Source organism: Anarrhichthys ocellatus, unplaced genomic scaffold (assembly GCF_004355925.1).
Source record: "Anarrhichthys ocellatus isolate YVR2014 unplaced genomic scaffold, GSC_Weel_1.0 scaffold18, whole genome shotgun sequence".
NCBI lineage: Eukaryota > Metazoa > Chordata > Actinopteri > Perciformes > Anarhichadidae > Anarrhichthys > Anarrhichthys ocellatus.
Genome location: NW_022280048.1, coordinates 4,471,659 through 4,499,105, shown reverse-complemented (window position 1 = coordinate 4,499,105; position 27,447 = coordinate 4,471,659). Strand labels below are relative to the sequence as shown.

Sequence of the window (27,447 nt, the reverse complement as noted above, 5' to 3'; positions counted from 1 at the left end):
AACCTCTTCCCAATCAGTGTAAAACATCCCGTGATGAATAAACAGACAGCAGTGGGCTTGGCTCGGCTGTGCGAAGCCATCATTTGTTTGTTTCCTTTGGACGGGAACCTCCTGTAAACACAGTGAATTCATTTGAAGATTGAAAGACAGGAATGAGGAAGAGCGTAGTCAATCTCCACACTCGGCCAAATGGCACAACCGGTTCAAATGCCAGCTGGTGTTCCTCCAGCGACTGAGTGATTGATTGATTTCTCCTTGACAGAGGAGACAGAGCGGAGCCTCTATCCAACAGTAGTTTTCAAATCTCTTTTTTTTTTTTATAGCAACAAAGATCATGAATGGATTTACTGTAGCGAGCAACTGTAGTCGAAATGGCATTTATGGCACCTGTTACAAATAGATTCATGAATATAGAAATCGCCCACATAAAATACAGATTCCTTTTTTTGCCTGTGTGTGTAAATATAAATATATACTGTATATCCTATATATTCTGGCATCCCGCCTGTACTAGGAAGCAAAGCGACTCAAAGGATATGTGGGAAGAGAAAGAACAACCGCCCCAGGATGGATTAGAAGTGGGACCTAAAGGTGGTACGTTTATTTTATTTATACTAACAATGGATCAAATGCCTTCCAGCATTTTGAAAAGGGTCACTTGTCGTGACAAACCCACAGAGAATTAACGCCGACTCTGCAGTTCATCACAGTTCTGCGGAGCGTTTCGGCGTCTTTCAGCTCATTGTTTTATGGATCTGGCCTAGAGTTTTGCCGTTTTGGTTTCTCTCTTATCAGCATCATTTCCAGACACAGCCGGCAGCTGTTTTCAGCTACGAAGCTCTGATTAACCCCGTGTACACGTCCTGCCCAGCAACAAATGGCAGACAGACAACCGTAGCAACTAGTTTAGCAACTAGAGAGCCAAATATTTTTACTTTTTGTGTTAAAAAGGGAAAGATTTGTCTGCCTCTTGCAGTGTCAATAAATGTAAATGAATCAGGAGAAACTATCCCCCTGTTTATTCGCATGATTCATAATGATGTAGAAATCACCGCCATTGTGCTATATGCCATAACTAAATGGGTCTCTGATGTTTTCAATTCAAGGTCAATTACTGAACACTCGGTAAATACTGCAGAATTGTCACAACGGTGCTGAAAAGAACGCGCAAGCGGATAAAAATAGGTATTAGGAAATGAGGGAAAGAACAAGCTTGTCACGCACACGCAAAACATGTCTCCTTTGCTCACATGAGAGCGTTAAGAGGAGCGGTGGAGAGAGTGAGAGAATGAGAGGAAATGAGGAAAATGATAGCAGTGGCTGATAAGGTGGCAGTTAAGGTAGGATGTACACTAGACTGGGCTAAATGAGTCTAGACGTTAAAAAAAACGACAGTGTCTGGTTCTCTGATGGCAGGAAGGTTGTGTCTAATATCTGATAGAATATTAATGCAGCCTTTTATCTTCAATTAATAGGTTCATTAAATTCCAAACATTTACATATTAGATCCCATTTCAAAAACGTCATTATGTCTTAGTTTTAATTTGGTTTTACTCAATAGATCTGAGCATATAGTCTGGTGCTTGTTTCGCTCACTTGATCTCTTGTGGTTTTACAGCGAATGTGCACGCTTTTTATTTTGCCTTTCATTGAATTATCTGGTTAATAGAACAACATATCCACCATTTTAAATGCTACATCTCTTTCCTTATCCGAATATATTACAAAAACACAATTAATGTCATATCCTGAAGACGGGGACCAGGACATGTTGCTGAGTCCCGGAAATTGAAATTTCCGATTATTTCTGCACCTATCGTCCGATGTTCCTACTCGATGTACATGTTTTGTTTGTCTGCATCAGCTGACTTGCTTTGACAAGTTTGACGTGGTGCCCCAATTCATTGTGCATAAATGTTGCATGTGATATATGTTACAATGGCTTGTTTCCGACAGTCAACAGCAGACCGGAGAGAGCACTCTGATTAGCTGGTGTGGTGATGATGCAGATGGCTTCCTGGAGGCAGTGTATCCATGCGGCGTGGCTCATCTCAACTTCTCAGTCAAAGACTTGATTAATGTCTCGTCTAATTACTGGTCCTTCTGGCTCTCGGCTTGTCAATTATTCTCTCTCGCTTCGCTTATTGTGTGCCGTTCACCTTTCCCCTGCTGGGAGTGTAACCTGTGTGAGACTTCTCAATGAGCTGTGAATCCCATACCAACTCTAATTATCTTCAGTGTTCATCAGCTTCTGCAGCTCTGAGGCATAAACATGCTTTAGCACTCTCATTGTGCCAAACTAACATTTCGGGCCTCGAATATAATCAGCCCGGAATCAGAAAGTGGTAAACACAAGAAGGATGTGATGCAGTGAAACAAAGCTGTTTCAAAACAGCAGCGTGATGTATTTTTTAAATCTGAGACACATTATTAAATGATGGTTATTTCCAGCTGCTCTCAGGGCTCCCATTTAACAAGGAAGTAAGACCGAAAAGAAACTTTGGTCAACATGTAGAACAATACGAAAACCCATCACCTCATAATCTTTGTAAATATAAGTGCAGTGTTTATTTTATTCACTGGCAACGTCCACGAAGTGCTACGCTCTTGTACCGCAGTGACGTCGTAGCTAGGTGATCGGGGTGGATAATGGGCTTACAAAGACTCCAGACTTTCTGTTTTACGCGCACAGCTACAGAGGTTGTGTGTTGGGCCGTGAGTACTGCCAAATTGTAAGTGAACTACACTCGATATTGTGCTTGAACCCATCATGTGTCACCGTGTTAGCTTTGGGGCTGATAATGTGGGCTTATCTTTTGACGCTGAAAAGTTTTATTGAAACGAGATCGCAGTGTCATGAAGTCAGATGAAACAATGATTAAAATAACTGAGAAGTAATAATTGATATGGTGAATAAAAATAATCGCAGATTATGTCTTGAGGAGAGAAACCTGTTTTTCCACTAGATTTTCTTGATCTACACGTGTCCCATCAGTCAAACGGCACGTTTCACCACACAAGGCTGCCGACGGTGAAGAATGTCCCATTCTACACCATTTTTTCTCCAACGTGGTTGTCGTCACCAATATGATTGCAATTGGGTAATCTTCTCGACGCTCAGAAACTAGGGCAAATACAATGGGTTGCTCTTAATCCAAAATAAATCACTTCCTGCCATTTGTTTGTAATATCATTGCAGGGTTATGAAGTCTTTCGTTTCTTGTGGCTCCCATTTTCACATTCAATTTAAGGTGGTTAACAAACCATGCTTGCTCTGCTTTCAAGTTGTTCTCGCCCTGAATCATATTGTGACGCTAGGTAACGAGACATGAATTATGAGTGAAAAAAAATGAAGCCCTATTTTTTGGCTGAAAGGTGTTTAGACATTTGCGTGAAAAGGGGCTTAATTGGGCTAGCAACTCTTTGAACAAGGTCAACATGATTGATGCAGAATACAGGAGTTCACTTACAAATGTTAGTAACACAAAGCTCCATCTGCTCTGTTCAAAAGACCTTGAACGGCCCAGGCGTTTTGAAGTTTGAGTTTCGAGAGATTGTGAAACCATAGTGCGATCTCGCCATCACTGACATCTTTGTCAAAGTACACTTCAGCTCAGTACCTGTGACAGCCTCAATCGCTTCCCATTTCATCAGAGCAGACCCGTCACATCCCGACATGAAACGGGTAAATGTGCCGTGACACTGCATGAATGAGATGAGACTCGTGCGGGGGAGGGACTGACAGAGAAGAAGACAGAAGAAAGATTAGCAAGAGTAAGTAAGAAAGGGGGGGGGGGCTTGAGCTAGAGAAACGCATCCACCTACTTACCAGAGATCAGCGTCAAGATTGTAACCCACATTCTGGGTCTTGGTGTGACACACTGCAGAAATCGGACGCGACTCTGAACAACGCTCCCTGTTATCGGCCTAATACTCGAGTTTCACTCCGATTATGCAGTTAGCGGAAGGCAGATGCTGCGTATTGGGGTCCAAGTGAAAAGCTGAACGAGTGGCCCGCAGGGTGAGCGAGAAGCAGACATTTCTGGGACACTTGATGTAACGGAGATGGGTAATTGGACGACTGGATGTTCACGACATAAAGTATGAGAGGCCTAGGGTATAGAGCGTGCTCTGTCTAGCAGCATCTTAGTTTTATAAGTTTCTCCAGGGGTTCACGCTTCACATTGTTGACATGCTAGCGGCGTGATCCCAGAGATGGCATTGACAGTCGGTCAGTCCATCACAGTGGTCCAGACTGAAAGATCAGCAATGGATGGATGGATTGCTATGGATTCTTGTGTAACATTGGTGATCCCCTGACTCCTCATTTAACACCACTGTAGCAGGTCAGAATTTTCACAAATCCAGTGAAATATCTGTACATCTACGAAATGTATTGCACAACATTTTGCACACGTTCATGGTCCCCAGTATGTATCATACTGATTGTGCTGATCCCTTGACTTTTCCTCGAGCGCCACCAGCTGGTTGACTTTTGTGGTTTTGAGTTCAGTCTCTCAACAGCTATTTTATGGATTGCCATTATTCTCCCCCACCCCCCCCAGGTGATCAGCAAAGACCTGTAATGCTAGCATGCTGACGTTAGGCAGAGCAGTACTTTGAGCTAAGTACCTAGCTTATCAATACTTATCAATAATCCATTCTATGAAGTGAACAAAGTACTCAAACATTATTCTAACAGATGTTGTGTTCAAGGTCGCCTGCAGTGAATGTGGTGGGTCAACCAAACTATTTTCAAAGACTAGTAAGTAACAAGAGCATTTACAGAAGGTGCAGTAGTGTTCCCTGATTGAGGTGATTTGGTATTAAATGCACAATCCAGTGCTGTCTCAGTGTCCCATTGCTTCCTCTAGCCTCCCCCTCACACTAAGCAATAGGCTGCTCTCCAGCCTCTAATCCTTAAATGTTGGTCCATTCAATCTAAAACACTAGCCATGAATACATTCCTTTATGTCTTTTAACAGCTTCAAGGTTAATGCCAAAAATTGACACGGATAACCTGTTATTCACTTTCATTTCCACATTGAAATAGAAGCTGATGTGTTTAACCTTTGGAGTCTGTATTTAACAGATATTCAAGCAGCAGGGGTGAGTCTGGGTTCACTTGTATTGCATGAAAAGCAATGGTGGCATTTATGGAGTGGTATATTAATTTATATTGAAGAGCCACTTTCAATTTAAAGCTTTTTAAACAGTTAACAAGGTTTATCAAATGACTCATTCAAGGAATCTGGTGAGAAACCACTAATGCAGTAACATAATGATAACACAAAGTAGACAAACAGATACTTTGCATGTCCTTGGCAGCATACAACTGATTTCCCTCACTTTATTTTAATGACTAGATAGCTGCCCAAAATTCATCTGTTCAATCTGGCGAATTGTCTCCAATACAGAATGCTTTCCTTTGGGGAACACATCAAGGCTAGATCTTAAAAAGCTTCTCTCCACCTCTGAAATACCTCCAGGATTAGTCATCTCCTCTCGTTTAGGTGACCTAGAAAAACTGGCCCATGCTTTTGTTTCCCAGAACCGTGTACTGCAATGCTCAATACTCCGGGGCTGTCCTGCTCCACACTCAAAACAACAGATCCGACTCATTCTCAAAACCAGAAAACACGATCGCACGACCCTGACCTACTGTAGATTTGCCTTCGTTGGCTCAGAATACCAGAACTCTTTGTTTTCAAAGCCCAAATATACTCTTTTAAAAATCCCGAAAACAACGCGCCCCCTCAGTACATTATACATTTACCTGATCTGTAAACCTGGTGCAGCTCTCCGCTTGCTGATGCAGCAGTTATTCTCCCAACTCAAAAGACAAACCGAGCCACCCACTCACTCCCAGAGGGTGCCCTGCCTCTTGGAAATGGGCGCACATTTCAGCAAATCAGACCACTCATTATTGAAGTCCACAGTCAAGGCCGACTTATTTAGTGCTGCCAACTATCCACATTTGCTCACTGTACTGTATAATCGCCGGTCTTGTCCTCTGATTCCTTCCCCTGCTTAGAGGGCCTCAGAGCTCCGAGAGCTGATCTGTGACCAGCGCTTTATTCCTGAGGATATCATGCAACCCCGTTCAGGGGCTCTGCAACAAAATGTAGACTCATTCACAGAATGACATGTTAAAGTATCTGTCTAAATGTACAATGTAAATCTAAATGTACAATGTAAACAGAAAATATGAAAGAAAAGCTATTGCTTTATACACTACATACATCACAGATGTAAACATACTGTATGTAATCCACATTGCGATGTATATTTACAGACTTGCAGCGCGTTTGTACAAGATGATACTAAGTCGTCTGTTCTGTATTGTGATGCTTCCTGAGGGCTGATCAGCCTGACATTTTTTTCGAGGCTGGAGTGTGGAAAATCTTGAAAGGCAATGCTGGAAGTCTTTATGCAGTGTTCATGTGCAGACGGAGACAGATTACGCAGCGTAGCCTGGGGCCACAGCCTTGCCTGGTTAATGATCAGTGAAATCCTGACATCATCTAAAACTGCCGAATGCAATGCAGAAATTTAAGAAATTTGATACGTCGATGCTTCGTTTCCACATCTGTAGATTGATTGCATTACAAAAGCATAAGTGTGTATGGACGACAGGTATTTTTGCCTTTTGACAGCAGACAGAAAACACCTGATGTGACCTCACTAACAAAACATTACCGCAAGTGGGTTGCCATGTCCTGTGCAGCCATCATGTGTGCCACTGACTGTCCTCTGTGCCGTTGATTCATGATGTTGCCAAGTGGAGAATGAGGAGAGGATAAAAAATTGGGTCTAGAATTGAGACCTGAGAGACCCCAAAGGTGATATCTGCTGAAAATGATAAAGCACTGTCTATTGTAATAAGGGAAAAAAAAAGCTAACACAAAGCAAGTCTAACACAATATTGTCAGCATCTTAAAAATGGCAGAAAAGGTGTCTTTTGAATAGACTGTGGCACAGTTTTAAACAAGGGGGAGCATTTGTACAATTAGTAATGTGTAAAGACTAAAGTATAAAGCCTGGGTTCTTGGCAATAATACATTATATTAGTAATTGTTTACTCAGTGCGCCAAATGACTGTCAAAAGAACAACCATTTAATATTCTAATCTAAAATAATATCAATAAATATCTGCTATTTTGTAACTCCAAATAGCCTGACTGCCATGGACCGATCATGAGACAACGGGCCCCTAGACATGTAAAAGGTTATTCTGTGTCTTTTCCTGATGAACGTTGTGTTTGTTTTGTAGTTGTTTTGCAACTCTTTGTGAATTCTGCATCTGTTTTTAGTCATTTTGAGTTTCGTTGTAGCCGTTTGAAGTCCAACAACAACTGTTGACGTGTCACTTCATACAGAGGTTCGCTGGACCCGGCAGGCCCGTTCAGTAATCCAAACATGCACCGCTGACGGATACATCCAAGTATTTTCCTCAAGATAAACAAACTATGTTAATGACTAAATATGAATGCTTCTAAAAAAAGAAACTGCAATTTTACAAGATATGCCTCTGAGGGGAAAATAGATCACACCAGTGTTAGATGGTTGTTGTATTAAAAAGTAGTTTAAGACAAGTGTCTGCCAGAGTCTGCAAAATTAGTTTTGTGCTAAATTTAAACCTCATCATCCTTCTTTGTAAGTGTCCCTGGTTCTAATGTCCAGTGCAGATGAGCTACGTATACAGTACATCAACAGAGAAGTAGGAGCCACATCATATTTTCTATTCACATGTCACCCAGAGCTGCGCTGATTGAAAACATGTTTGTGGGCTTCTAAATCAATCACTCAGTGTAGTTAATATGCAAATGTAGATGTAATTAAGTATTTAACTATCACTGAAATATGTAAGCTATACCTTCTTTGTATGTGTGTGTGTGTGTGTGTGTTAATAGCAGGGTAATTATACAAGCCCATTGATCACAATAATACAGCCATAATTTGATATTGACAAAATGTTGAAAATGGTCTCTGCATCTGGAAATCTGCCCAATAAAGGCAAACATACCGCCAAAAATGATCTTAAAAAGAAAAGAAATAGGGGCAGCAAACGGCAAAATGTGAAACACAAAATAAATACGTTTTTAATGTTTGTTTTATTTGTGAAATTTAAAATATTGCCGTCGCATTCAGAACCGGAACCAGGTTTTAGAGACGATGGCGAAGCAAAATGAAGTTGTTTGACTGTGGAGTTTTGTTCTGTTACTGTAATAAAACGTTTATTCCTTCATGTCACATATTCATTATTAAGGTAAAGTACAACAGCATCGTATCTGAATTACTCAAAACATAAGGGGACAAATGGCATGGCAACCATATTTTTTATTTTGGCAACCAAAAGCTTAAGGTTTAGTGTCGAGCCCTTCCAAGTTCAACAAATACAATTTGCACCAAATACGGTAATCCATCCAGAAGAAGTCATCAGAAATGAAGGGCATTTCACTAAATAATTGTAGCCCTTAAGTTATCGTGTAATGAGCAATAAATCATGAAATGGACTCAGTGTCACGCAACAAACAAATCATTTTCCAGAGAAGCTTATGTGTAGAGATTTGTGACAATAGCCACCTGGTGAGACCACACAAATCTCCAACTCAAAGTTTTCCAAAACCATTAATCTTGCTACGTCACACAGGCTGTCGAGCCAGCTCAGTGCTGAGCCAGAGAATCAACCCGGTGCTCAGGGCGGTCAATTAGAGCTGCATGATCAAATATGTCAAATGCTGCATAAGGTCCCAAGACAAAGCATGAACCGTCTCCGGCATCTGCTGTTTAAAGGAGGTCATTGGCGGCCCCGAAATGGAATTTATCCACAATCATGCCGTTTAACAAGAGAGTGCTTCGACTACAGACAACATTGGTTGTTGTAATACAATGTCATTATATAAATGTCATCTTTTCCTGCCGGTTAAAACTGCACCGCAGTCGATTCTGTCTTTTATAGCTGAGTAGTGAAATTAACAATATAAGGCCTAATGGCTTATACCTGCAAATCACATGAGAAATGACTTTTCAATGTGGTTGTACTACCCAGCACTGTTGGGCTAAAAGTATTACCCTAAACAATATTGCCATATGAGGTCAGTGCTTGTCTGTACTTTAAGGAACAGCCGTCTTAAGTAACTTTTTGGTGCCATAAATTCCCATTATATTTGAGAGAAGGCGGACATCTCTACGACTGATACCTCCAAAACTGGGCAACTCATGGCAAAACAATCTAGATTGTTAAATAGCACGACAGGCAACAGGAGAAATATACGTATTTTTGATATTGGGCTGAACTGTCCCTGTTAAACAAGATGTTTTTTTTCCGGAGGTAGTCAGAAGTGTTGCATGCATGACTTACTTTTTCTCTTTCGTAAAGCTAGAAACGGCAAAAAACATGAGAGAAGCTAGCCAAAATTAAATTCTATTATTCTGCAGAGAAGGTCCACACTCTGCACAATCCAAACTGACAAATGCTCTGCAAGTACTTCTGTCACAGTAAAGTAGTCGAAGAACACCGATGACCTGCATAGACGTGATGACTCATGAGGATGATTTAGGAGTCAGGAAGAAGTAGAAACATGAAACATGCTCACCATGTCTGTATCCGACACCGGCCCAAAACTCGTCACATAGATGTTTGTCCCCACTTCTGTCACACTCTCTGAGGAAAGAGACAACAAGGACCAAAAAAAAAAGACAACATTACAGTGAAATCTGTGTACAAAAAGCTTTGCAGCAGCTCCGTCTTTGTTAAGCTGATTGTTTGTGTACACGACGGTGACGTTTGCCGGTTGGCATTTAACTAAGCCGCTTCACACAGAAATTCGACTGTAATCAAGGGTTAGAGGAACGCTTTGAACTGAGGGAAGAAACTAGATTTATGTAGGACCTGTGATGAATTCGTGCTCCTGTTGGACGGCTTATCTGGATTCTTGCTGTCTTTGGGCATCATTTTGTCAAAATCGTGTCAACTTCGCTGTGCCACAGATTGCAGGTTTCAGAACATAATGCGGGACAAATAGTATAAGACATTTCCCAAAAATGCATTGCTAGACAGCATTGGTAATAGTACTCTCAAGTATTTGGCCCAGGAGGGTTTCTTCAATCTCAATTTAGGGGCAAAATGTTGCCGTGAGCAACTTCACAGATGCTTTTGAAAGTCTTTTAGTTGAGTAAAACTACCGTTTTGTTTGGCTAAAACTAGTTTTGTCCACCACAGCATAAAATCTGCTCTGGGCCTGGCCCCAGTCTGTGTCTTTGGAGAAAAGACATCCCTTTTGACCCAAAATGAATTTAGTTAGCCTGCCCCAAAATCATTTAACAGTCCCTAAGGGACTACTGGCCCAGGAATAATATGCAGCAGTCAGCGTTAAGGATGCAGCTCTGTGTGCATTTTATTTTTTTTTATAAATAATGGGCAGACTTTACTGCTATTACACAATTATATACACATTATAATCACATTAGGCATGTTGTAGTCTATTGTAGTCTGAATCTGGCATGACGGTTACAGGATTTGTCCTTCATGTATGTTCCCAGAGGTCCACTGTAGATCTTTAATCATAATCACATGTATCGTTGCATGTTGCGTCGCATTACAAGCTCCATTGCTGCTTTTGTTCCGTCACAACAATGATTAATGAATCACTCTCGATACTGCGAGATGTCCCAACTGATCATTATGTGGTAAATTAGCCAGGACTTTATTAATCGTCAGCTGTGAAATAATTGTTTCCAAATACTTCACAAATGATTTGAACGCAGCATTAAGTAGGGACGTGATATGATAGTCGTGACAGATCTAAAATGTGCCCTCTTCAGTGTGGGCTGAATCAGCTCCTCTGGGCTAAATGTGTGGAGCGGGCTTTTGGGCCATTGGTGAGACAAATAGCTGCTCCCAGTGGTGCAACAGCTAGAGAGTGATGAGGCCTTTCTCCAAAAGTGAATGGATCCTCGGCTCTAACTGTGTCCCAGATCTAACTTGACCACCCACAGGTGAAGTCTCCAATCCTCTGGCAAAGGGCCCCCTCGAGAGAAAGGGATCCACTTCCACATTAATCATTCCTGTGACACAAATAGCTCCCGCAAATGCATGATTATCACAACACCCAGTCAGCAGTTTGCATGGCGGGGGGGAAACAGAATGAGTTGCCCTCTTTCTGTTTACAACAAAGCACCAGAGCGTCGGGCAGAGCTAATGGATGGCGCTGAAAATTAAATGAAATTGGTTTTCTCCACTCTCGATCCGGTCCGTTGTCTCTGAGACGGTCCCACGTGACTGTTCCTCACAAGGATGCAACAGGAGGAGGAAGATTGGTAGCCTTGTTCATGTACACGCTGAAGCTGTTGACTTTGACCGAGTGTTCTGGCCATACTGAAGAGGAAACCCAACTGGTGTGTCTGTTTGCAGGTAGATGGTTGGATTATCGAAGACCTAAATCTAAACCGGAGGTCTTTCAATTGTAACGTTGCAATATATTCTGACAAAATGAGATGAAAGAAGATCTATCTGCGACACAAAATGACAGTTTCCATGCTGTTTAGCTATTCTAGGGAATAGATAGATAGATTTACACTTTAATGTTCCATAGTGTTGAGTACTGCTACCATTGTAGACAGTCTCTCGGTTTGTTTGTATCTGAAGACACAATACGTTTAATAAAAAACACAAGGCAACACTGATATTCTATAAAATATAGACATAAGATGATAATTCATGTTTCTGATGAATAAAAGAACCCTAAAGAAGAAATCATTTAAATGTGGCCAATCTTGCTGCTTAATAAATAAATCAAATAGCTATACAATATATAAGCCTTCATAGAAATGTTGTGAAATTCATCATATAGTGCATGCAACTGCATACATTCAAGTGAACACACGACAAAGCGCATGGCTGAGCATATGCTCATCTTTTAAAGTGATGATGAATAGCCTATGAATGAAGTGTAAGATTTCAACCAATAGGAAACGTTCTGGTCGTTCCAGTGCTTGTGGCTCATGCTGTTCTCGTGTTTCCTCTGGCCTGTAATGGTCTCTCGGGCCTGGTGGAAGAGCGTGTTGTGTTTCGCTGCACCACACAGGTCTCTACATTCAGTGTCTGCACTACAAAAGGAAAGCATCCCGACCGCGAGTGGCGCAGGCCTCTCGCTCTCCACGCCCTCGGAGATGTGAACCCCGGCACGGAGGCAGAATGTGACATTAACGGCTTGCGCCTGGTTCCTGTCTCCGGTTGCTGTCATGGAGACCAGGTCATCCGGCCTGGTGGGTCTGCAGCCTGATAGCCACGCTCGTGGCTTCAGCAGCAAGCAGCAGAGCAGAAAGGACCATTCCAGCTGGCTGGCTGAGAAATGGCAAAGCCTGCTTGAGCATGTGGACTTGCTGTTATGCAGCACCTTGGGGTGCGAATGTTTGGATAAAATGGCATCAATTAGAGGGATTTCCACTTACATGTGCTTATTTGCCATTTGGGCATTATAGAACAAAGACTTCCACCCAAGGGAAAGCAGATTTTCTGCACTATGCGACCTGACTTCAGTGTGATCCTGGTGTTGGTGTGCCATTTCCCTCCCCCCCCCTTAAACACTAAATTGAGCCTAGTCAGGAATTATACAGTATATTCTATCCTTTAAATGAGATGGAGAAATACTTACTGACCCGTTTGGTCAACAAAAGCCAGTACCTATAGATTCTACTGCTTGGATTTGTACATAAAAACAATTCATATTCTATGCGTTTTTGTATTGTTGACAGCAGCGTGTAGACTTGTGGCGACTGATGGACATTTTCCGACATCGCAATCATCTATATTCTTTTTTCCCAAAACAGTGACACAGTGATCAATCTGTGATGCATCAAACATTATGGTGTTGCTCACCTCCCAGCCCAGGACGTAATCTGTTGTCATATCCATCCAACAGCCTGTCTAGAATTCGGGTGAAAATGGTGATATTGTCTTTGCTGTCATCAGGCAACGGCTCTCTGTGTCCAACGACTGCCCTGCAGGAAGAAATGGAGACAGAAAGGTGGGATCAAAAGATGGAAATCATATCAAATGTAATAAAAAGTTAATATAAAAAGTCATATTTTGCCGCACTGAGAATGGCATGCAGCGTCCAGTGGTGTGAACGTCTGCTGTTTGTTTGTATTGAAAAGTCCATTTTACAGTAGACTTACAGGTTTAAATGTTTTTATTCACCACTATACAAAGATGTCTCAATGATTAATGAACACATTATTCATACCAACTTTCAGTATAAATGAATGTTATGAGAATTAAAGTCCACAATCACCTGTCTGTTTTAATATTTCTCTCGCAGTTGATCCGCCTCCAGCTTCAATCAATATTTGGATAAAACCGTCTGGTTGTGTTTGTTTTTGTTGTATTCGTCTTAACAAGCTGGAACCTCCATATTTACAAAAAATACAGTCAATTTATGGTAATAAATTCTTTCCCAAGAAGGAAATACTTTGCAGCATTTTGTTAGAGGATTCATCATATGCTATCAGCTCCTGGTTATTAATTTACATGGCCTCCAACCCCCTGCAGACCAATACTGTGGTGAGATGAAAAGGCCACTCTATCGTAGGTGGAACACTGATGAGTTAATGAGTAGCGTCTTTTAATTAAACCTAAATCCCCTGAGGAGCTGACCTATAATGTCCAAATAAACCCCATCAACAAGCGGTCCTGGTGCTGCTGATGCACAGCGTTGTGCTTCTTGGTAAAGACAGAGCTTTAAGGAATTTAGTGCTTGAAGAGTAACCCGAGTTGTCCCTGAATGTTTCTTAAAGGGAAGCGCTCAACAGCAAATCTGTCTTTGCTAGGCCTCTCAGAAGGGCTTTCTGAGACTTAATCTGTCCTATAATAACAACTCGACATAAGAGTCCATCTGAGCTACAACACCGTTAAAACACTGACTGAGTGAAGGTCACTACTTAAAGTGTATGCTACTGTAATTATTAGCGGTTTAGGGTGTTTGCTGTTCAGAGCACGCAAGAATGTCATTTTGAATGTCTTAAATTTTGAGGCATTTGGGAAAATGAGCTTATCCAAGTAGCTCTTACATGGGCGCATATGTGGTCAATAAATAAATATCAATTAAGCATCCCGGCTCCCTCATACTAAATGGACTTGTATTTCTATTTCTAGTCTTCCAAGCACTCAAAGCACTTTACACTACATGTTTATTGACCCATTCATACACCACAGGCACAGCCCACGGGAGCAATTTGTCTTCCCCGAGACACTCAACCCCAAGCTGGGGATCGAACCGTCGATCCTCTGATTTGAAGGACGACCCGCTCAACTCTAATCAAATTACCAATATAATAAAACTTTTTTTTTTGGTTCCCTAGTTAAAGTTATAATCCTCAACAGAAATGAAAACCCCAAGGACTGTGTGCTGTGCTAGTAAACCTTGCTTGCTGTTACCACTGTGACCACGGGGCCAATTCAACCAGGACTGATATCTTAAGAATTACAACTCGAAGAAGAAAGTACTAATGATTATCCTGATGATGTCAGATATTTCAGGCTCCGTATCTCCACTGAGACTAAGCTTTTTAACACTAAGCTCACGATTTTGCACCTCATTGAGTGGGGCACAGTTTGATATATTCTGGTTGTCAAGAGCATAATTAAGCTCTGCCAAAAGGGTTAGAATATGACAGTATAACAGTGTTGAAAGAAATATACATTGCTGGCTTTTCATTCACAAACCTTATCAAAAAGAGCCAGGCATGCGTGTTCCAGGCAGCTCAAACACACGAAAAACAGCAAATACAAAAAGCCTTCAGAAACGGCTGGCACAAGTTAAAATGAGTATCATCTCACTCAATAAGAATCACACATCAAGACGGAACCAGTGGAGTCACAAATGAATGAGAAACCTTTAGCCCCTGTGATACAATTCTAACAGTGTGTGTTCCACCCTAAAATATCCACTGCAGGAAAACTAAGTACTTGTGTGGTTTGTAGCATCTGTGTGCTTTACTGAAACACACGCTCTCTCTCTCTCTCTGAAGCACACACACATGCTAACATCTTCCAGTATCAGCCAGCTGTTCCAATACCCTGGTGAGGACAAAGCAATGGCACATTCCCTTTTGAATTTGATATCATTTTTAAATGCACAGGGTTTACAATCGAGCCAGCCGCTTGTTTTACTTCCTCGGTCCTCTTCATTATTCTCACTATACCTTACGCCTAATGAGGAAAGACAAGGCGAGAACAGTCATTATATTCCTCAACTGCTCACGCGTAAAGAAAAATATTTAACGAAAGCAAACTCTGTGCCAGAGACTGACATTGTTGAACGTTTGTGTGAGTTTTGCCTGAAGGAGAACAAGTTCTAACAGGAGCAGAGAAGGTAACGGTGCTGTAGGTGTAAACACCGGAGATGTAAAGGCAGACTTGCACCGCCGTGTATCTACTCTCATTTCAATGTGATGCTAAATTTGACATCCTGCATCCATGAAATATTTATATACTAGTCATGGGTTTAGCTCATAGATAATGTTCATTTTTATAACATGCTGTCTGATGGCATAACACTGTATTCAGTGTGCCCCACATGAGAGGACTGATATGTCTTCACCAATGCTGAGTGAGGCAAGCCTGGAAATGTATTTATTTTGTTTCTAAGCAACAACATTGTAAGAAATGATTCACTCCAAAACTGCACACGTGGTAGTAAAGTGATATATCAAGGTGATATTTACTGTTGGTGTTGGTGCACCAGTTAAGGTGGGGAATCTAACACCTTTATGATTCTTACAGGCTGGTTTTCACAGCAGACATTTAAGCTCAGGTGTAGCTAATACTCAATTTTCTGAAGGAATTGCAGTGTGAAAGCTGGATGTTGAAAAGCTGAAAGTAAACTGCTTTGCTGGCTTTAAAAGTTGAATAATATCAGACATGTATGAAAGACGTGGAATGTGTTATGGTTCGTTGAAAAGCCGACTCAGAACTGAGTTGGCGGCCTTAGAAGTCGATTGATGCCCATAATGTATGAAAGATGTATAAGATTGTAAGGTTTGTATGAAGCATCTACCTGAAAGTTGGAGAAAATGCTTTTCAACGTGTGAAAATGTCTAAGCTCTGTCTGTCTCGGTCTCTTTCTGTTTGTGTGTCAAACTGTACTAATTAGCTCATCTCAATCAGCTCTGTGATCCAGCACGGTCCGCTGTTCTCCAGTCATTTCTGCTCTCGGTTTCCATGGGATTCAATGTGGCAGCTCCCGGGCACTTACAGGTTAGCACACCTTGGACTTAATAGAGCAGTGAATAGTGCACAGTGTTGACTCAAGGCAGGTTTGACTCGAAGACATCACGCCATCAAACACGGCCCTTCGTGGTTGCTCTGTGCAGAAGGTTTTTGCCTGTCCGTGCACAACCGCTACGCACATGGGCGGAGAAAGTGGAGAACTGTGAGGAGCTTTGAGAATGTTGGTTTGCTGCGAGGAGAAACGTGCAGGGAGTATAAAAGATCCATACATTTCCTCCTCGCGATCCTGCGTCAGCTCATGGCGTCATTAGACGGGACGGATAGCAAATCAAGGATGTTATATTTTCTTACAGCGTATGGACAGTTGAACAACTTTATAATGTGTGTGCAACAGACTCAGCTTTAGTGGAAGTGTATTCTCTCTGAAGGAGAGATACGGCATTCAAATGTTACTCTGCAAATATAGTTTCTTAATTGGCCGTGTTCTGTAGAAGTCTTCTCTTTAATTATTGCTTAGTCCCGCTCTGCACCGGATTTGCGACGTTTTTCAGCTGAGATGAAAGGGACAGAAAATATTTTAGCGATTGCAAAATAGAAAAACCTGTGCAAATATGCAACATTTATTAACAAACACAAGTTTACAGGGTCCAAAAACCATAATATGTACATAGAAAGGACTTCAATGAATACCTTTCAATGCTTTCATGTCACTAGTGTCCACTTTTACTGTTATTGATGTCATTTGTTAAAGGTTCTCTAGCCACTGGTTAGCTCACAGCCGGCGCTCTGCACTGTGCTCAATCCGTCGCCGTCGTCACGGAAGCTTGGCACCCTCCCTCCGGTTCCTCCTCGGGCTAATACTCCGTTACTGCTCTTGCCGTTGTTTGCACTGATAGCCATGTTAGCACTGTTAGCTGTGAGTGGCAGGGTCAGCCTTCGCCATGTTAAGAGAGCCACGTGGAGGGAATGGATATTTTCTGAATTTCTCATTGAGCATTAAAGTTCACGGACGGTACAGATCATAAAGTAGCCAGTTACTGTGGAGGTAACCGGCAACGAGAGAGAGAGAGAGAGAGAGAGAGAGAGAGAGAGAGAGAGAGAGAGGATGGCACAGACTTTTGTTGGCTGGTGAAATCAAATGTGTGTGTGGGCCAAGAAGTCTTGAGTTAGTTGATTGGGCATGAACTGAGTGAGTGGACTGGATCTGATCCAAGGTAAGTGCTCTGAACCAGTCTGACAGGTGAAGGATTGCAGGCTTTGACAGGGAAGAGATGTAGCGGTGGTCTCCCAGGGCTAACGGGGCGCCTGCTGCCAGCCAGGAGGCGTGTGGAGTAGGTGTGTGGAGTAGGCTGGAGCCAAGTGAGCAGTAACGAGAGCGTGAGATGAAGGTGCTCCACGAGCTGACAGCGATGGCAAATAGATTAGCGAGGAGGAGTAATCGTATACAAAGTGCCAGCTAAAGTCTGCAAATGTGTGTTCCTTTCATTGACTCATTTGGCGCGTTTCATGAGGCCAGTTATTTTATCCTGCCGCCTCTGGATGTTGAACATTTGAAGCGGTTTGCAAAGAAATCTTCTCCGCCCCCCCCCCTCACCAATGCAGTGGATCCAGATGGAGCTGCATGAACTCGCATTGCCTCTAGTGATGTCACGTGAGTCGGAGTCGGTTATGGCCGAAGACTGCAAGTTTGAAAATTAGAAAAAAGACTGGGGGGTGTGGAGTTGATTGAGTGAGCTCACCAGAGCGCTCCTCATCTCTGCTTCAGACTAGCAGCTCGAGGCTACTAGAATAAAGCACCGGAACCTACAACTCAACTGTTGGCAACCGAGTTTCGTTATGGGTGGTGTCGGCGCTCCCATCCCAACAAACATTTGGCTGCTGCTCATGCGTCTTGAATTCAAAGTGGACACCTCCGCAAATGCCTCGGCATCCTCCCCGAACTACCTCATCTCTCTCTAAGTGTTGCTCTAAGAACCCTGATACCCATCCACCGCTAACGTGCCCAGACGAGGCATGCACTCGCTGAACTGTCTCGCTACTTAGAGCCTGGGGGGCCACCGAAAATCGAATGGAGGGGATTAGTGAGGCTGCTTGGAGCTTTGTGAAGAAGATATATTGGAAGCTGATGACTTTTCTTGACTTGTGGTTATGGGGGCCACTGGTTTATTTATTATATGTGGCAACAAATATTTAATTCCATCTTCCTGTCATCTAAATCCCACAGTGGGGGGGAAGGCACAGAGGAGGAGATTTCTAATTAGCACGTTCTTGATTAATAAATAGTAAATTCCAAGCTTGAATTTATGCATGCGTTAACCTTTACAACATAACTAATCTTCCTCACCAGGTCCTCCCACTCATATTTTCTCCCAACAATATATTGATAATGTTATGCAGCAGCGCATTATGCAGCTCTTAGCAATGGATGTCTTGTAACATTCAAAGCCTTTACAATATGACAGATTTTTCTATAATTGCGTCTTTCTTCTGTTTTCCACTTGTCTGTTTTGTGCAGATAATATGCACATGGGGGGGGGGGTCTTTCGATCCAGACTTAAATATCTGCTGCTGGACAGATTTCCATGATATTTTCTCATGACATGAGATTTACATGTATTCATGTTCCCCTCACGATGAATTGTAATCAGTTTGTTGATTCTTTGGTACAGCCTCAGCTATACTTTGAATTTAGTGATAATTAGCAAAATGGTAGCATGCTAACATGCTAAACTAAGATGGTGAGCATGGTGAACATAACACCTGCTTGGCATCAGCATGTTAGCATTGTTACTGTGAGCATGTTAGCATGTGGACGTTGCTATTTTGAGTGCATAAGTGCGTTTACGCTGACAAATGTGCTAAAATGCAGCGCACTGAGTAGGGATGAGTATCGTTAGGGTTTTATTGATACGAGTACTCATCGATTCTGCTTATCGGTTCGGTTCCTTATCGATACTCTTTTTGTTTATTTTTAATTATATTGTAAGAAATAAATACAATAAATTAAGAAAAAAAATCAACATTGCTGTATTATTCTTGTATGTATACAAATAGTCTTTCTTGAGCAGCAATACAAGGAGATCTAAACTCATTATAATACATTCAGAACTAAACAATTAGCTAAGTGATTGGCTTTTTATCTATAAACCTCTTCTTGTTAGCTAACTCCACATGGCATCACTAACACTACCTGAAGTGGACGAGGATGGATAGCTGCTCGCCAGACAGTTGAAAAACTGCATTTCTGCAGGTTCATGTTCTGCTTGTTCGCAAAATGTTTTGATAAATTGCTGGTATTACCTTCTTTACTTGTGAGGGTTTTATTGCATTTGTGACAACGAGAGTTATCAACATTTACCCGAGTAAAATGTAGCCACACTTGAAGCACAAATCCGCTACTCGTGCAAAGACGGGCACAGAGGCAGAGAGACGGGTTTTGCGACGCTGCTATTTTTACGCGGAGATCTCACTCCGTAACTTCTAAAGTACCGGCAGCAGAACCGTTAACTTTACAATACTCAGGGTTTTTACTAATTTGAAAATGTTTCCCATTTAGAACAGAGTTTCTAAAGGGGGGGGGGCATCCCTAACAATGAGTACCGGGATGGCATACTCGCACCGGTCACAAGGGTAAGGGTGGAATCATAGACACTTCTCACCCTTCTCGCCATCTTGGCTATGTTGCGGAAGGGGAGGTTCCAGCAAACTTGGCGGAGATAGTGGCATAAACATGGACTACAGATGCAAGTTAAAGTAAAATCACATTCATTTTTAGTCCGGTTTTTATGCAATTGTCAAGTAAGCAAACAAGCCAGCCAGGTATTTTGGCAAGGGCGACAATCACGGTCAAATGTTGGCGGTTGCACTCCGTCTGGTTGCAATTCGCCATTAAAAAGAAGAAAAAGCGCTCAAATGTTGCAATTGTCAATTCCGGTACTATAGGTGCACAACAGTAATGTTAGATTTGAGGCAACATTCACGCACTACGCAAGTAAGTGCAAGTACACACAGTGTACTATACTACATGCAAGTGTACTAACGGAAGTATCTGAATTCAGACACAGCATTAGTCTTGTTAAATATAAAATTCCCAAGCTTTTTACACAATATCGATTGTCGAGCTGTAGCTGAACAAAGTCCGCCCCAGTAACCTCCTCCAGCTCTTCCTGCGGGATGCCCACGAGCTCCCCTGCCAGCTGGGCTGGAGTCCCTGCAGCATGTTCAGGGTTCGCCCCTGGGCCTTATCCCAGTTGGCCGTGCCTGGCACAGGCTGGCACCTGAGGGACATTTTCAGCAAACGCTCAAACCACCTCCACTGGACACACTTTGTAATGTGTGTTTGCAGTAGATGCCAAGCTAGGTTATGTGTCCACTGGGAACATTTCTTTTGAGCGCCGACTTCTTTTACAGATCGTATCGACTTGGGAGGACAAAAATGTTGTAAATTTGAGGCGGTGCCAAGAGATTTGCATTGGCTTTCTTGCTCAGAACAGAGGGCTGCTGAAACGAGTTCAACTTTGGAAAAAGGTTTTCAATAGTTGCTCAGCAATAATGTCTGTCACGGCCAGCACTTCCTCCCCAGCATCTGTTTAACACTTCCACTTAAAGGAAGAGGTGGCGGCCAATGGGGGCCTCCTTGGCCCATTGATCACCCTTAGAAGCCAAGAGTTGGAGTATGTGTTTTAAAAGGCACAATCTGTTCAGACAGTGGAACAAGAGGAAGAAAATAAAATCAATTGGAAAATGTTAATTTCCAGCTGGTACCAACAAATGGTCACGACACTGCTGTTCTTTACCCTGTAAATGGTGTTGAGGGAAAAAGAAGAGATGCTTTCTGTGTGGAAGTTGGCTCAATAATTACTTGTCGCACTTTGCAGCCTCAGCTCTGCAGCTGTGCATAGAAGTTTTGTTTACAGTGGGATTTTATGTCATCCACTGAGTGTTATGACTCAGATGAATCTCAAATGTCAAGCTGTTTTTAAATGCACAGTTATTATTTTGGTACATATTCTTGTCTTTAGCTGAACAACACTGTTCTCTCCTTTCTAGAACTGTGTCCCTCTCTACATTCAATGCGCATTCATCCTGTCTTTGCCTCCCACACACAGTCTCAATTCCCCAATCCATCGCTGTAAAAGCCTTATTTGATCTTGGATTTTAACAGTTTTCGCCTCCCGTGTTGTCCTTGATCTTTAACTAGCTTAAATACACTGCCATGACAACCAAGGTCAGAGAGGGGGCAGGGAAATGTCTTTCCGGTGTCTGTTCAAGCTGCAAAACAAAAGCTGACCCGTCATCTGAAAGGCTCTGTGTACATGGAAAGCGAAAAACTGGAGGAATGTTATTTGATACATAATGAGAGCTAGGTCGGCTAAGTTCAGTTTTCCCATCAAAACATGGCAAAGAATTACTCCAACATAATCAGAAAGTGCAGTGCAGGCTCAGTGGAGAGATACACCGCAAGGTTTTACTGCAATAAATGAATTTAACATTTCTTTTAAAGGAACAAATCAATTTTTTTTCTTCTACTGTGATTGAAGGGCATACATTTTGCAAGAGGAAGCATATTTTTGGAAGCACAGCACCACAAAATGAAGTAGGCTGGATAGGACAACGGCCTCCTTACAGCAGCAGGAAATTATCTAACATAAAAGATAGGATCTGAAACGCGTGATATCAACGTTTGTGACACCGACCTACTCTCCGAGGCGTTTGGAGAAGAAAGCCCCCGGCTCGCGCTGTCACACGCAGCACTGATATCTACAGGGATTACAACAGTTCAATCACCTGCATCAGCAGCAATGAAGAGATCATTTATAACTGTACGCATGCTGCATAACACCCCCATGCTAGGAAGTGCTGTAAAACCTTCTTTTTCATGGAAGAGGATGGGAGCAGTAGACAAGTTCATATGGTAAATACTTTCCCTATAAAGCCGCAGGAAAGCTCGATTAAGCACAACTCAAGAGTTGCTGATCTTGAGGCTGTCATTCTCCCTTTTCTGAACTCAAAATCATATTACAATTTCAAAGGAGTATAGCGTTATTTCAGTGAGAGGAGGTGAGACAAACAAAATCCAATACATCAAACGGGACCGTTTTCACAAAAATACTGGCCATGCTGCACTCCATGTACTCCCCAACCAGGGAGTGTGCGTACATTTCCTGTTATACATCGCCCAAATTGCTTTGATTTTAGTGATGCTGAAGCCACAGGTAAAGGACACATACAGCCGGTTTTTTTCAGCCAACATATGCATCCCCATATGGCAGGGCAGCGTATGTCACAGCGTTTGGGTCCTCTGTGAAACAGGAGGCTGAAAATATTGGAGCTCCTCTCACTGATTAGTCGCGTCCTTGACAGCAGCGTTATGCTTTCATCATTTTCCATCTCGGTAACACGTGTTCTCTGTCCTCATCTCTGATCGCCATGTTCCTTTTTAACTTCATCGCTCTCTTCATTTTGCTGACTCTAGCTGAAATGTCCCCATTTCCAGATGTAAATGATACTCATTCCATTGAACTCATGCATATCACTGACAGGTATGCTGGCGTTTTTTTTTGTCGATATATGGATAGGGTGAAAATGCACATTTTCGTAATGAATATTTACTAGTTTACGTTAACACATTTCACATGAAAGTGTTTATCCTTCGTTCATCGAGGTGTCGCCAGAATGGGCCTCTGCAGTAAAAGCGTGTCCGCTGCAACCTGTGTCAGTCACAGCAGTCCGTCCGGCATGCCAACCGCTCTGCGACATCAAAGACATTCACATGACCTTCGGTACACACAGCCGCACCACGACAGTACCCGGGCCAAGTTATGGAATAGATTCAACATAGATGAATCTTACTTTTAATAAAAGGAAAGAAGGAAAATCATATGTTTGTGAAAAAATCAGGACATTTGTGATGAGATGACATTTGATATTTGGTGGGAGGAAGTGATTAGCACATGATATTGGAGTGACCTTCTCATGTGATGGAACTGCACAGTATAGAAATTAGGGCCGCAGCTACAGCAGTTATTTCTAATATTTAATAATCTGCTGATATTTTTTCCCTCTCTATAGAATGTCACAATTTCCCAAAGTCCAAGATGATTTTGCTTGAAAAATGATTTTGACGATTAATCAATTATCCAAAGAGTCGACAATTATTGATGAGTATAGTTACCATAATAACAAGGAATTAATAAAAAACCTAGAAGGTTAGTGGTCCACCGATTTTTAGCGTTGCACTCCTGTAAAATTTATATATTCAATTTATTTGTACAGCCCCAACTCATAAATTTTTAAATACAATCTGTACAGCATACGACATCCTCTGTCCTTGGGTCCTCGCAAACCTTTAAAGGGGGAAACAAAAGGAAGAAACTTCAGGGAGAGCAAGAGGGATCCCTCTCCCAGGATGGGCATGTGTACAGAACTAACAACATAGTCAATCCATATGATACAATGTTACATAATAAGCATTGGTATAGCAGTAGTAGACCCAATAATAGAGTAATAATAGAACACTATGGACAATTAAAAGACAAAAGTATGAAAATCGATGCAGCAGAACCAGTGATGTCATCTTTTTTTCATTACACACGGCACCTACATTGCCCACAATGCAACTCCGGGCAACATGTTACGACAACCCGGTAACGCACATCACGCCTCCACTTGCGACACCTTGGAGGAAGGTGGTAGAGCTACAGGTACGACAAAAACTGTGAGGGAGATGCTCGCACAATGCACTCTTAACAGCAGCACTGCCGGTATCTTTTAGTCGGTATAGTCTTCTTTATTAGTGTGCCGAGGGAACAACGGCTTCCTACTCTACAGCTTGAAGATTTAAGTGGATACAAATACACTTGAGAAAATGCTGAGCTTATGCTGTAGAAAGAAAATGGTTTATTCTGCCAATTCAAACAGTGAGTAATTTAAAAAGTAATCCATAAAAGACGAGAAGTCACCCGTAGCTAATAACTGGACTGCACCCAACACTAGAACAGAAGTGGCCCAAGCTCCCACATTTCATGCCTGCTGCATCATCTTTTGTCCTTGGTGGATGACTTGAAGTGCCCGGTGTAGCTGTCCCAAACCCTGTGTGATGAATCTCTTCTTGCTCGTGTTCCACCATTATGACAACATGACATGAATAAGTGTGACTGTCTGGCAACGGGTTTAACAGACGGAGCAGTAAAACTGTCCAGAGTTTAGGTTTGGAAAATGTAACATTCATACGATACATTTATTTCTGCTCTGTTGAGAGAAAGAACACATAAACACCTTTTGATATTCCTCTTCTTCCTCTAAGACTCTCCTGGCTCTCCAGTGATACAAAAAGAAGAGTAAATGCTTAATACGTTGTACTTTGCTTCCAATTAATGCTTTTGCTTTTACGCTTAAGTGCACTGCAAAGGAAGCAACGTTGTTTATAATGCGCCACGTTAGTTTCAATGTACAATCAAACACACTGAAACTAATTCTGCTAGATATCTTAAAGGTTGAACAGTAATTGTCTTTTTCTCTCTGCATTCATCTGTAAATGCACATTCAACACACTGAAGAAACAGACACAATAATGCTGTGTATAAATAACTACACAGGAACTAAGTTATCTGCATGTTTTATCAGTTACAAGAAAATGCCTTTACAAGTCTTTACAAGTCCAGCCATCTGCCAAAAACACATTTGCAAACCAAGTTCCCCAAAGTCTTAGACACCATCTGACTATGTTGACAAATATATTTCCAGTTTATTCCAAACCATACTGTGGAATACAATGTGGCAATATCACAAGGCTTTACCCCTTAAGGCCTACAGTACTGCTCATTTTGCGTTCATCTTTTCCCTCTGTAACTGCAATACTACTTTGGATCGAGAGCCCCAAACCAAACATTTGTGAGCAGTTAGTGGAAAGGCCAAGCCTCAAAACAACAGTAACATGAATCAACAGCATTAAGGGTAATTATTGGCAGTTTAACATCATTGATACTGTATGTTCTTAATCTGTGAGCAGACCCACAGCTATGATCTATTAAACAATCACAATATTAAAAGGATGCGCTAACTGATAAACATAATGCAGATAAGATAATCATCAGCTTAACTAGTGGCAATTATTATTTAATTTATATGCACAGATATTGTGGTTATCTTGATTCTGTGATGTATTTAAAACGCTCAGGCTGGATAATCAAAGCCATCCACCCGACAGGAATTCTTCCCCAAAAAGCTATTTGATAGCCAAAGTAGTCTGAACACATTTCTTTGAGTTTAAAATATGCAGCGCAGCAAAGCTTCTGTGTCTTTAGATTTTATAATGTAACTTTTGGCAAACATTGGTTTTCAGTCCATGCCAGGGAGGAATCTTCTAGCATGTTCAAGTTTTTGACCAGAACTCAAGCCCTGTAGCCTTGACAGCAGCAGAACATGTTGCTGCTGCAGCATGAGAATAAACTGCTCACCTGCTTTGAGTTTACAGCAACAGGGGAGAAGTGTGTGTGGTATGCAATTAATTAAGATTTCAACCAAAGTAATTTGTTTCGCTAACAGCAACACAAACGTTTTGTTTGCATACAACCCTATAAAACTCGGATGCCCCCATACATCGGACAAATAGGAGACTCTTTCCTTTGCACACCTACACGTTCCATGAAAAGCCATTACAAAGCCTTTTGTTCACAACACTTTGAGTCAGTCTGGGCAGCATTTTCAAAGGCACCGTTAGGTGTAAAGATTTGAATCTGCATTGAACGGACTTGTCTATCCATAGCGTTACCTCAGACAGATTCCACTTCAGAAGGAGTCGGGGGTGGATGTTGCTGTTGGCAAACAATATGGGATATAAAGAAATGATTGGGTTTCATAGACAACGCTGCATGGAAAGAGAGTCGGAGGCATATAAATGAGATAAATACCACATGCAAAAGATACGGCTTCAGCGATGTTGGAACAATACAAATAATTCGATCAAACGAGTGCCAATATCTTGAGGGTCCATTCTGAGAGGCAGCAGACATTTAAATTGGAGATTCTGTATTTCCTGGACCGAGTGCAGACACTTTTTTTTTGAGAAATCCAATCCAGCTTCAGTTCGATTCATGCCTGTCGGGGTTGTCCGCTAATTGGTAACTTTGAAGACGGCCAGATGCTCACTATATCAATCGGAAATTATCTGAAACTCAAAGGTAATTAATGAACAGATCAATGACATGTTTTTTCAATGAATTTGATGATGTCGGAGGGACACTGGTTTCACATGGCTCCACTGTTGCTTCTAGCATCAGTGTACAGCTAGTCTGCACATTCTCTAATAAATCAGGCTTTTCTTAGTCACTCACTTGACTTTTCAGTTGCCGTGTGAATAGAATATTAACAGGAACTCGAGGTAATTGCAAAACAGATCAATGAAACTTCAAAAGAATTAACAGCAAGGGTTTACGCTTAAAGAACAAAATCTGTTTTTATAATTCCTTTTTAAATGAGTACTATGTCATTCCCATCACTTGATATCGCACTCGGAGGCTGAGGTCTCGGGCTGAGGTCTCGGGCGTATATTCGCTCATTGTTTCTGATTTAACATTAGCAACACCGAGTCAACCTTTTGACTTTCTTTTTCTTTTTGAAGTAGTTGCCTGGTCATTCAATCAGCAAAGTGGCTCAGCCATGAATAGATTACCCTTGTCCAGACCCGTGACACATTAACCTTGACAACACTCCCTAAACAGAATGTTATCTATTGACCAGGTCACATCTCAAAGTGATGCCCCTCTCTGCCATGCCGTGAATAATTCATGCGAGATGGGGTGAGAAAGCAAGTCGAGGCTGGGCAGCTTCCCTCCAATCCATAGGCAAAGTGTACATATAGCACTCTCATCCTTATAGCTATTGATTATGTGCCACGTTGTCCAGCAGCTTGGCAATAGATTGCAGACAAAATAGACAACAAGACACCCCGAGTGTCCAAACTTGTTAAGTGTTGACTGTGGAAGAGGAAGGTCAGGGGTTGGAAGGGAGGCGAGCTGGAGGATTGAAAAGACCTTCGCGGATGGAAATGAACACGGCGCTCTCATTCATATGTAATACATGGATTCCTGGGAATAATAGCTTAATCAGCCCACGTCTCTCAGTGTGCGGGAAATGAGGAAATTTGGTGATGTGCAGAATGACGGACCCTTATAGGTAGGATTTGTCTGTTACACCTTAATCCATTAGGAAAG

General features: G+C 41.9%; 1 protein-coding gene across 2 annotated transcripts in view; it reads right to left on the bottom strand.

Annotated features, from left to right (window-relative positions):
* Window positions 1-27,447, bottom strand: part of gabra3 (gamma-aminobutyric acid type A receptor subunit alpha3) — a 78,547-nt gene that overhangs the window by 22,327 nt on the left and 28,773 nt on the right. For both annotated transcript variants that reach the window (XM_031856899.1, XM_031856900.1), the window contains exons 3-4: window positions 12,884-13,005; window positions 9,600-9,667 (exon numbers count right to left, since the gene is read on the bottom strand). In XM_031856899.1, the coding sequence (XP_031712759.1) occupies window positions 9,600-9,667; window positions 12,884-13,005 (190 nt within the window). The remainder of the gene's footprint in view (window positions 1-9,599; window positions 9,668-12,883; window positions 13,006-27,447) is intronic.